The 12,136-nt window shown below is 52.3% G+C and overlaps 2 protein-coding genes across 2 annotated transcripts; one reads left to right on the top strand and one right to left on the bottom strand.

The window, feature by feature from the left end:
- Positions 1–1,932: 1,932 nt before the first annotated feature.
- Positions 1,933–3,566, bottom strand: NCS54_01464300 (Hypothetical protein; the record flags this gene model as incomplete). The annotated part of the gene is made up of 4 exons (XM_053159781.1): positions 1,933–2,104; positions 2,237–3,068; positions 3,136–3,200; positions 3,310–3,566. The coding sequence occupies 4 exons, from the start codon at positions 3,564–3,566 to the stop codon at positions 1,933–1,935; spliced, it is 1,326 nt and encodes a 441-aa protein (XP_053015756.1).
- Positions 3,567–5,062: 1,496 nt separating this feature from the next.
- NCS54_01464200 (Hypothetical protein) lies at positions 5,063–6,412 on the top strand (the record flags this gene model as incomplete). Its single annotated transcript, XM_053159780.1, has 1 exon — positions 5,063–6,412. One exon carries the CDS (start codon positions 5,063–5,065, stop codon positions 6,410–6,412), a length of 1,350 nt encoding a protein of 449 aa, XP_053015755.1.
- Between the last annotated feature and the right edge of the window lie 5,724 nt (positions 6,413–12,136).

The following is a 12,136-nucleotide window of genomic DNA, read 5'->3' as shown; positions in this document are numbered from 1 at the left end:
GGATCTTAAGTCCTTAATCTTCATTGTAAGAATGACGATCTTAGAGCCAAGGCCGGAACGCGGCCACAGACGCGCAAGCCTCTCCGGATCAGATTGTCCAAAGCCGTTCATGCCTTATTTCAGGCGGATGAATTCAATCTGGCGACTCAAGGCCTAATTGCTAGGTTTTCGCTCGTACAACTGAGCAGAAATGGCATCGGATCAACACCCTCATCTCGCGCCATGCGTTACACCGCACGGCCAGTGGCGATAGCTCCTTCAACCACGCGATCACGGCGCAGACGATGGGCGACCCTCAGACCCGATTTGAGTACGGCGATGCTCGTGTGATGCATGATATGAGAGCCAAACATGGTGAGAGAGGCGCCTCGTCAGTTGCCACTATTCTAGCCCGGGATGGAGGGCTCGATCTCTGTACCTGCAGCCGTCTGCGCAGGGGTCTGTGCGGTAAATATTGTGACAAGTACCGGTACGACAGATTCAGATAGGGTGTGGGAAACGAAACCGCCCCTGATTAACCCCGTCAGCTAAGTATAGCTTAACCCAAGAGCAAGCCCGCGCCGCTCGCAAGCCACAAGGTCCAAGACCATCCGCTCGACCGGCGAATCGGAGTTAGACCGATCTGGTTGTCAAGAACTCATCCTGTAGATGAGATTAGCATGTGATAGAATCCGGTGGCATTCTGCGGGGCACTGAGGGTTACTGTTACCAAAGATGCCGCGACTAATGTGCACAGACTTACCGGCAACGTCACGTTGTTGTGCATTCTGCCGAAGTATATTCCTTGATGATGCGTGTAGCCGGCTCGGAATTCGAGGCACGTCTATCATTGCGGATCCCACCGCGTCCCTGCTCGGCCTGGTCGGGGAGAGCGGAAATACATACTCCGTACTGTATCCGAAGGTTAATAAACGTCATTCTCATGTCATCCAATCAAACCTCTTCCCAATGGGTCTTCTCTCTGCGCCGCACGTGCATAGGTGGAAAAGGCATCCTGGTGTCTTTCGTTATCTGCTGGGAGATGGCGGCTAAAATCGAGCAGGAATAGAACCTGAACCTGAACCAGTTGGTGGCGATCCGTCCTTCTTCTGGTCAGACTTCGGGAGAAAATGTCTATTTTGGGCGTTGCAGATGTGCGCTTCCAGCTGTGGAGGCATTCGTCTGGTTGTTACTGCAACACGTGTGAAAACGTGACAGCTACAGACTTATTTCCATAGAACAGCCAAAAGCTGTACGCATTGACGCCATGCCTTTACCATCCAGTCAACCTGCAAGAAGTGGAAGCCCACGGCACAACCCCCCGTTGCTGGACTGTTCTCCTACGTTGGCTGCGGGTGGTGCTGGGCTAATGTAGGCTCCCTGCAGTTTCGTCTGGATTGGCCGTTTATCCACATAAACCGGTCGGGATACGTTCGGTTCTTGCCTGTGGCTCAGCGATTTGTGTTCATGTGATGATGGGGAGGTTGGTGCGGAATCAGAGGCCATAGAGAGAAATTTTCAAGATGGCACGAGTTTGCAGAAAGCTAGTGAGGAGACGTCTCTCCTGCACTAAGAAAACAGAGGGCTACGAATTTCATGAAGTCCTGTCTGGGCTGAATCGATTTGGAACGGAAACAATCTAGTTGTAGTAAACATTTGCTATTCAAACGGCCCGCACAAAGTCGAGCTAAATCCGCTGGACGATTCCAAAGCTATCCACCAGGCGTAAGAAAAATATTGAGCTAATCCAAAAGATATGGTTACACTTAGTCCCCTCGTCCTCGTCTCAAATACACACTCCATAGTCCTTCTGGCAGCCTGTACTGCAGTGAGCAGCAGTATTGCCGCTGTCGGAGAGAAAAGAAAACCGTCAATGTTAGCTTCGATCTCATTCCCACGACGCAGTCGACGACAATAATGATCTCATATGATCTAATCTGGGAAAAGAGGGACTCACCAATATCCGTACTGCGAGCAGCACGTCTTGGATCCATAGTTGGCACAGGTTGCCTTGAACGTGGATCCACAGAGGCCGTTGGTTGTGTCCTGAATACTGCCCGTGGGCGGCTTGCATTCCCCAAAGTCCGAGTCGCAGCCAGTTCCGCAGTAGGCATCGCTCGAGCCGCTGATAAACCATCGCGTTAGCAATGGTCGAAACCCCCCCCCCTTCGTGCAATTCACATCATACGGATATTCATGCGCAGTTAGAATCGAGGCCGAATCCATGCATCTTCAAAGTCAAAGGAATAAAACTCACCAGTAGCCATACCAAGAGCAGCAGTTGCCGAAGCGGGAATTCATGCAGGTGTAGCCCGTGGTTCCACCGCACCTCTGGTCGGGCGAAATATTCAAGGGCTTAGTTGTGCTTGTCGGCTGGGGAACCTGGGTGGAGGCCTGGGTTGGGGTGGGCTGAGAACCGACGGTTCGGTACCAGTTCTCCTTAGGATCGCCAAGGCATTCACCCACAGTAACGAGCTTGTAGCCGCGATTCCGAGCCGTCTGGATCATATAAGAAGTTAGGTTATGGACAGTCTGCTCATGGACGTCGTGGGCGAGAACAATGTAGTTGTTGCTGCCTGAGTTAGAGGAAACCCCGGCAGAGTATCTGTTCTTGGCGATTTGAATTAGGTCAGGCCCATCATATTCATAGTCCTTAGTGTCAAGGTTCGTATTGACGACGTGGTAGCCAAGCTGCTTCATCAGGTCGAGGCAGCCAGACGCCGCATCGCATTCCAAGTATGGCGGCCGCATATAAGTAGGGATCCACCCGAAGAGGTTACGGAAGGCCATCTCGTTGTAGATCATCTCCGTCTTGCGGATAGTACTATTAACCTGAATTAGGTTACGGTGAGTCCAAGTGTGGCTGGCAATGTGATGGCCTGCAGAGTGCATACGCCTCAATATGGTAGGCCACGGCGTAGACGAGTCATCAATGTGCCCCTTGCCGCGGTTGTTACCAGTGACAAAGAAGGTTGCCTTGACGCCATACTGGTCTAGGAGATCTAGCATCCCGTTGGTATAAATATACGGGCCATCGTCAAAAGTAAGCGCAATCACGCCAGGAGTTATGCAAGTCGTGATGATACTGCCTGTGATTCCGTTGTAAGTCTCGATAATCCGGCATGCCACAGTTTCAAGCTGAGAAGGCAGACATACCGTAAGGCACGTTCCCGAGACTGGGTCGAGGAATACTCTCTGTGCTTATCCCCGGAGGTCCAAAGCTGATTCCGACAGTTAGCCATCATTCAAGTACCACTACCTGTGCCCTTCTCTACCGACTTTGCCCCCGCCTGTCTGCTCTCTCTGGTCTTTCGGGGCCAAATGACTTACAAAGTATCACAGGAGTCGCTGTAGTCCAACTGGCAGCTGGAACCATCGCAATAGTCCTCAGTCGTGCCGCAGAAGCCACTTCCTGAGCAGCAGGATCCCTTAGGGCAGGATCCACTCCCCATACCGCACTCTGCACGCTTTTGTAATCTGGCATGTATTGGGGAGAAGACCTCATCCGCGGCTAGAGCTCGTCCCGCAAGGGTAGCGCCGGCGTTGAGCAGCAGACAAGCGAACGTAAGAGTCAAGAGGGACTTCATTGTGATGCCGCGCTCCTCAAAGCTTGAAGAGGCTGAGAGAGTTCAAACGCAAACGAGTGGCAATATGGGCAGACAATGGGTAGAAGCACCAGCGATGCTGAGGAGCGGGACGAGAGTCTATTTACGTGGGCAAGGTGAGTTACTTTGCAGGACACCTACTTAGAAATATCCAGCTAGGCCCAGTGTGTTGGGCAGATGGCCAAGCCTCCGCATTGGAACGCGCCACGGTGGCCTTTGGTGAATCCCCAAAGACAAGAGACCAGCCCGGTGTCCACTCTATGCCTTGTCGTCGAAGTTTTTTTTTTTTTTTTTTTTTTTGCTTGGACCTCGTCGCTGTGGCTTTGATGGTCGTCCGCCTGTCTATGCGGTGGCTGAAAACTTTCACCCTAAGGGATTATGAAACAGCTGGGCCGGTGGGACCACCCTGGCTCCTTGCAATCGACTGATCGACCGCTGCAACGGCAACATAGTAAAGGCGCTAACATCCCGCATCCCACCCCTGCCGCCGGTAGGTTTTGGCTGGAATTCGCAGTGGAAAATTAGGAAATAGGTGTTCGCCCCTAACACAAACTCATGATCATGTCTCCTCGTGCAGCCAGCTTAATGAGGATGTGGGGCCGGGATAAAAAGTGCCGTGGCGGGTGCAGGTACCGGTACATCGAATGTTGCGCGCTTAGGCGCAACACCGCCTGCTAGACCTAGTACATTCCCAACGAGCCGACCGGGTCCGAATACATGCGTATCGTTGTCTCCAAGGCCCTTGTCGTAGCCCTGTAGTCGAAACCACCATCAGAACACCCCCAAGCCATGACATTAGCCTAATCCTCTGAAGAAAGTACATTCGCATTAGGCTACCAAGGCTGCCCGGAACTACCGCCGGTCTCCGTCGCGCCACTTTCGCTCAATCTAAAGCTCAGTGATCCTCCTTGACACACAGCTTGCAAAAGAGCGTTGCATATCCAAACTACGACTTGGAAAGGGGACTTTTGAAGGTTGCCGCTAGGGCCCAGTTTCTAGCCTTGCCGTCTTTCCGGTTAAGTTAGAAGGTGGCGGTTCCTACTCGGCTCATGATGGTATGCCTTGGATTCTCTGTTGAGATTAGGACAAAGGTCTTCCCTGCGAGGCCGGATGCACTTCATATGTGACGTCAATTGGCGTCATTTCTTCAAACCACCCGCCCACTGGCATTCTTCCAATATGCGGGCTGAAGCCATATCGAAGTGAGCATGTATGAACTACCACGAATGCTTATTGGACACCGCTTGGCGACCATGCTAACGTAGGGACGGGGGGAAGGCACGGAGCTGCTGGCCATCTATAGACCATATTGTGATTACAAGTGAATCGTTGTTCCCCGCTGTGGCCCTCTCCTGGTTGTCAATGTTTGCATATCTAAACCCGGAGCCCCTCTTGATATCCCAGGAAATCTTAGACTCTAAACCCATTTATTCGTTACCAGATCGTTCGCTATTAGGTGCTTGTCAATCATTACCATTATGACGCGATTCCTTCCTCATAGCGTCCCAGTTCAAGGACCCCCTTTGATCAGTGACAAGCAGGACTCTGAGCCATGGAGTTTCTCTGCTCGGGAATTCCACAACATCACTCCTCCAAGCGAAACGACTATCAAGAAAGAATCTTTCCACCATGCTATCTCCGAGTCGATCGATACAAACACGGAGCCTCTCGTGGCTGTAATTGGAGTTGGCTATGTCGGCGAGCATCTCATTGGCATCTTTTCCAGGAGCTATAATGTGCTAGGATACGATATATCGGTGGCTCGGACCCAGCAATTAGCCCAAAAGCAGCCCACCGGCAGCAGAGTGAGGTTCACGTCAATGGCCTCTGATATTGCGGATGCCACTCACTTCTTAGTCTCGGTGCCAACCCTATTGCTTGCCGATAAGGCCATCGACTCGTCATACCTTCGAAGTGCGCTTTCAGCCGTCGGCCTCTATGCCCGTCCCGGCGCGGTTGTTGTGATTGAGAGTTCCGTGGCAGTTGGCATGACAAGGGAGATCCTTGGCCCTCTCGCCAAACAACGAGGTTTCTTTGCGGGCATGTCGCCAGAGCGCGTTGACCCTGGCCGTATCGAGCCCCCAGCACACCTGATTCCTAAAATCGTCTCCGGCCTCGACGATATAGTACCTGGCTCACTCGACGCTATTACACGATTCTACTCGCAAAGTTTTGACCAAGTCGTGCCTGTCTCACGACCAGAAGTCGCTGAGATGATGAAACTCTATGAGAACTGCCAGCGTATGGTCGGTATAGCCTACGCTAACGAGATGGCTGATGCTTGCCTTGGGCACAATATCGACCCCTACGAGGTGTGTCGAGCCGCATCCACCAAGCCGTTCGGCTACCAGCCTTTTTCACCCGGGCTAGGCGTTGGAGGACACTGTATCCCAGTCAACCCATGGTATCTGCTCTCTAATAGCAGCTTCCCACTGCTCCAGGCAGCGGCCGAGAAGATGCACGCTCGCCCTAGGGTCATCGCTCAGCGCGCTGTCGAGCGCCTATGCAGAGAGACACCGGACGGAATGCGACCTCGAGTCCTTGTCGTTGGTATTGGCTTCAAGCGAGGGCAGTCGCATCTTGCCAACTCTCCCGGACTTGAACTGGCCAACAGTCTGTTGTCGACAAACAAGGTTGACGTTACCTGGGCTGATCCGCTAGTCCCGCAAGAGGCTGTGCCTCATATCGCGCGATTCCCTGAGGGCGATTGGAGGGTGGAGATGTTGGACCATTTTGCCATGATCATCGTCGCTTTTCATCAAGAAGGCCTTGACTTTGACATGTTGGATCGCATTCATGGCGTGCACGTTGAGCGCTGGTGTGTTTAATGAGGTGACATAAGGGGTCTAGCTCGCTGGAATGTCGCTGAATTGAGCTTTGGTGAGGGCGTTGGCTAGACTTTGACTCCCGACATGCCTCTTCATAGAAGTCAACAAATATCTTTGCAAGTATACAATATCTCTGTCTTTCTCTCACTAAGTATCTGACGTCGGTCACTATAAGAGACTAATGAGATTTCTTACTAAAACCTAAAATACACTAATAAGGATAAGAGTAACGTGCATGATAAGCATGCGGCGCATTTTTCCTAGACCTTCAATACAAGACCTTAACGTACGTAATAAGCGAGTCGGAAATACAAGCGAGTCGGAAAAATATTAAGACCCTCAATATAGAATAACGTACTCCATAAACGAGCCGACCGCACAAGCGAGCCGATCACTCTACTGTACAGCTAAAAATAGCAATATCAGATTTTCTAAAATAGGCAATATAATTATTAAAAAATTAAAAAAAAAAAAAAAAAAACTATTTTTAAATTCTTATTAGAAAAGTCATGAGATAGTATTTTTTCTAGATGTTTAATTAAGTTATTAAACTTTGTATTTATAAAAATCAGAAAAAACACAGTGCAAATAAGCTTTTTTTTAATAACTCTATAAATAAAAATACATAAAATTTAGAAAAGTTTTCTTTTATAATTTCGTATTTGATTAACCTCATTTCAGAATTGCAGTTATTTTAGGCCTGGTTTGGAATTTTTATAATTTTCTTAGAATGGCGATTTAAGGTGTAAATCTGAATGATCGGCTCGCTTGTGCGGTCGGCTCGCTTGTGGAATACGTTATAGAATAAAAACACAATAAAGCATTGGATCAATCGCAGCTAATTACTATACTCTTCCCTAGATATCGCAACAACTATCTGACATGTTCTTTTATTATGGCCGGTCTTGCCGCATGTTCCACAACGGGTTTCCTTCGCTCGCGCCGACCCTCCTTGACCACCACTTCTCGACGGTTCGGCCACTCCCTGCATATTAACACCCATCTGATCAATTGCTTCCCTACCCTCATCTAGAGTCATCTTTCCTCCATTACGGAGGCGTGCTCTTTTTTCTCTCCACCGCCTGCTAAGGGTTTCGTTCGCCTGTCGAAGGATCTGGATCTCAGACTTCATTAAAGCCATCTCATGCATAATTGCCTTCGTTCCCTTCGAAAATGACTCAATCGCATTAAGAATAGATGTTGGAGAGCTGCTTTGGTGCCTTTCAACTCGTCTTTTCAGAAATTCAGACTGAGAGCTAGCCTCAAGGACCGTCTTTGGGGTCTTTGAGACCCAAGGGTCAGGGAGGCTAGCCTCTTCGTCGACCGGTGTTGGAGTCCGTAGCTGCACATCAAGCTTTGAAAGCACAGCTTCTGGGTCTAGAGGAACAAGCCCGGCTCCTCTAAAACCTCCCTTGATATTGCTTTTTATCATAGCGGCTTGGAAGGCGGCGTAAAAGGCCGGGAAGAACTCAGTCTTCGAAACGTGGGTTATAGAGCATCTAATCAGATGCTCTATTTGCTGACCGTCAGACTTGCGTATTGTGATATGCTAAAGTGATATCACACTGTGCTAAAGTGCTAAAGTGATGTATATCACTATGAATATATATCACACTTTTTTTCAGCTAAATGTGATATCACGATAGCTAAAATGCTATCGCCCGCGACTACCCCTGCAGCACCCTTGCCTTGAGGAACGAAGTGACGAGAGGTCTTATGCCGTTGCCCCTCAACTTAAGCCCTTCGCTCTGGTTGGCCTAGGAAAACCTCCCTTCTGATAGGTCAAAAATCACTACTCCTTTGAAAAAAAAAACTTGGGAACTTTTTAAGCCGCCCCGGGGCCCTCATCTCTTCACATTATACTCCTTACTCCTCACGTGTCTCCTTCCCTTGAGGCTTCATATATATATACTCAACCCTTATATGTATATATATATTGTATATCACTATTCCACTCTTTCTTTATTAGAGTACTTTGATTTTATTGACTTCCTTTTATTATCCTATCACTCTATCCCGGTTTCATTCTAATTTATCATAGATGCATCGTCATCCATTCAGCCAGCTCAGAGCTGCCCTGATTGTCTCCTGGCTGAGGAGTTCCAGCCTAGCCTCTGCAGCCTCCATATTGGCAGGGATTCTATTACCGACTAGGTCCCTCTCTCGAGCTTTCGACACCAGCATGATCCCGTCTAGCGATGGACAGCGCGACAGCTGCACGTATAGACTGTATGGGTCACATTGGCTGGGCACCACCTTACCATCGATGTTTGTCGTCCTGGTTCCGCGCAGCTCTAACGCCACCCGGCGCAGTGTCCTCCCTTGCACCTTATAGTCGGTGCATGCAAATGCTGGCGTGCACGGTAAACCCTTCCGGGTGACGTCGTGCTGCTGCCACGGCCGTTTCCGCTGGCACTCTATCCTGATGCTCATCGGCGTCAGCAAGATCGTCCCGGGCGGCATGTCGACGAACTGGAACTCTGCCGTCGTCTCAGAGGCTAAGAGGATCCCTGCCGGTGGCCCGAAGTGGAGTATGGTATCGGCCGAGACCTGGTATCCCGGAAATGACTTGTCGACGATGACTTCCAAAGCCGTGTAGCTGGCCCCGTTGACGAGCTTGAGGCCCTGGTGCGTGTTTTGGTTGACGACGACGGGCATGCCCGGGACGAACATGAAGATAGCCGGTACCAGGATGGCGCTGTCGTCGCCATGGTTGAGCATCATGAGGGCCTCCTCCTCCATCGGCTGACCGTCCTTCCACTTGTGATCGGATATGAAGATACGCAGTGCTGCTTGGTGCTGCCGCTGGAAGGCCAGGGTGGCTTCCAGGTTGAGGTTCCAGCGGTTCCTGTTGAGCGGCGTGACGACGGTGATGCCCGATTCCCATGGGATCCGCCTGCCTTCTTGGTAGCACCGGTCATTGAGGAGATCGACATCCGACTGGTCCTGGATTCCGAACCGGATCCGCGTCAGCAGAGCTCGCAGTTCAGGGTCGCCGGCGACGCGGACCTGTTCGTCCAACATGACGACGGTAGTAAATCTCCTCCACAGGGCGTGAGCCTTGTCGTGTTGGTGTCTCTGCTCTACCTGGAACGAATCCTGTTCGAACCACGAGATGGCCGTACTGGGGAGCAGGATCGACCTCTCCTGCACGGGGCGGAACTGGTGGAAGTCGCCGCAGAAGAGAACTATGGGAATGCCTCCAAAGTCTTTCGGAGACCCCCGGAGCTTACACAGCTGCTCGTTCACCATCCAGAGAGTACGTGCCCCGAGCATGCTGACCTCGTCGATAATCAGGAGGTCCCTCTCCCGCCAGTCCGTCCGCGAAGGGCCGTCCACGTATCGATCAGCAGGCGTGCAGGATCCGATACCATCACTACCAGCACCCCTGCCCCCGGCCATGCGTGATGTATCTTTCGAGAAGTTGCAGGCCGAGTGGATTGTGATGCCGTTGATGCGCGCTGCTGCAGTTCCCGAAGTTGCCGTCACCAGCAGGCGATTCGAGATCCTCTTGCTTGCGAAAAGCTCCACGAGTGCCTCAATGATCCGTGATTTCCCGGTGCCGCCCTCGCCGCCGACGAACTGGCACAGCTGAGGGACAGGTTCACCGTCCGCGTCCTCGCTCCGGTGTACCAGGTCGAGCTGGCGGCAGATCAATAAAAAGGCGATTGATTGCTTTCTATTGAGCGTGAAATGCTCCGCCAGCTGTCTCCCCGCCGCCAGGAAGGACGTTGACGGTCCAAGGCGGATGCCAATCGCAGGGCCAGCACCAAGGCTGCTCCCTTCGGGATCTGCAGCCGTCAGCTGGATGTCATGGTCCCCAAACCCGCTCATCACGCTGTTGACGGCTGCGCTGCGGCTGGTCGTGTTACTCTCGGGTAGACTCTGAATTCCCTGTATTCCCTGTATCATCATGACCGCCTCCCTCGAAGCGCTCACCTGTTGTGACTTGATAGACCTCAACAGCCTCTGTGCTGGAACTTCGGCTCCAATGAACGGGCCTTCCGGCAGAGTCGCTGTCACCGTCCTCGTCTCTTGTTCGGGTGCAATCCTGGCACGTAGCTCAGCCGTCGAGCCCAACACGGTATGCTGAAATTGGCAGAGCTGCTGCATCATCGCCGAGAGCTCCCTCGAACCAGCCGTAATCTGATTTGCTCCACCGGCGCTCCTCAGAACGTCGACCAGCCGCGTGGTGTCTCCGATGTTGTCGCAGCGGTACGCGGCTGGCGCTTCATCTTCCCTGTCGCTCACGCCGCCATCCCCCAGCGCCGTCTCCCCAGCCGCGAGCTCGTCATTTGCGGAGGACGCAGCCCATTGTTTGGCATCGCGCTTTGCATCTTCCGCGGACCGTCGGAGCAGCTGGATGTTGTCTAATACGAACAAGAGCCTCTGGCTTAGCGTCCCCTTCTGCCTCATCCATATATCGTTGATGTCGCCAGATGATTCGGATATGAAGCACTCCCACGGCGCGAACAGGGCTAGATGCTGCACGGCGGCCCTAAAGCAATGAAATCAGTTAAAGTCAAGAAATATAAAAGGGATGGGGTATATGCATATCGAGGTTTGATAGTGTTTGTGCTAATTATACGAACCTCCGGTGGCACGGCCCGTCGCCAATATCCTGGGAAAAGTCCATGCTTAGATACCCATCTAGACAAACTATAGCATGCTTGCCTGGCCTGCGCAGACGCTGCACCCATCGATCCGAGAATGGCGCACCGTCTTGGAAAGGGATTTCACCCCATGCAACGGCCCCGGCGGCGGCGGCGGCGGATCTTCTCCCACTTCTCCCATTATCCCTGCGCTTCAGCATCACGAGCGACATATAGTCGTAGAGGCACAGGCCGCGAAGCACCGCCCCACGGTGAGGGTATGCGTCGAAGTAGGAGATTCTCTGGCCTGCCTGCTCCACGAGCACGGCATCATTCATTGGATCGCCGTCCGCAACCTCCTCACCGCTCGTATGGCGAAGATAAGACCATCGTCGGAAAACGCGCCAGTATAGCACGGACACGTTCGCGAACGCCCACGCGGCGTTGCCGGAGAACTCTGTCTGATACCCCAGCAGGTGCGCCACGACCTCGACCTGCGACAGTGGCCGCTCTGTAAAGACACGGTTGGCCACCTTCATCAGGAACTGTCTTGCTTTGTTCTGTCTTCCATCGCCTCCGTTGGCAACATCCCCTCGATCCGCCGCATGATCCTGCCTCTGCTGACCATCCGACGTATCCAGTGCTTCCGATGCGGCAGCCACGCGCTTCCACACCGGATCCTCGACTTTAGTCGCATAATTCGTCAGATAGTATACGAGCGCCATCGTCTTGCACTGCGTCGCGATGAACGAGATGTCGTGGTTGTGCCGGAGCCCTACCGCCATGGCCTTGTTCCACCTGTTCACCATGCTGTGTGACCGTCGGATCTGCAGCGTACCGTCCTGGTTGAACGTCGTCTTCTCGGCCAGCTTCCACGGAGCCTTGAAGCGGCACAGCCCTTGCTTACCCTCTCGCCTTCCTAACGAGTACTTTACGCATGTCGGGCTGTGAGTGTGAATCTGCGTCGCGCCGGCGCAGAAGTTGGCTTCTTCATCAAAGGACGCAGCAAACTGCGGACTGTTTTGAAGAAGTGGCGAGATGTCCGACGTTATCGATCTCACAGCGCGAACCGCGCAGAACGCCTCCTGGTCCAGATCCTGTATTGTTCATACCGCGATATAGTCAGCCTAGG

Source organism: Fusarium falciforme, chromosome 13, assembly GCF_026873545.1.
Source record: "Fusarium falciforme chromosome 13, complete sequence".
In the NCBI taxonomy this organism is placed as follows: Eukaryota; Fungi; Ascomycota; class Sordariomycetes; order Hypocreales; family Nectriaceae; genus Fusarium; species Fusarium falciforme.
This window is presented reverse-complemented; position numbering and strand designations above follow the sequence as displayed.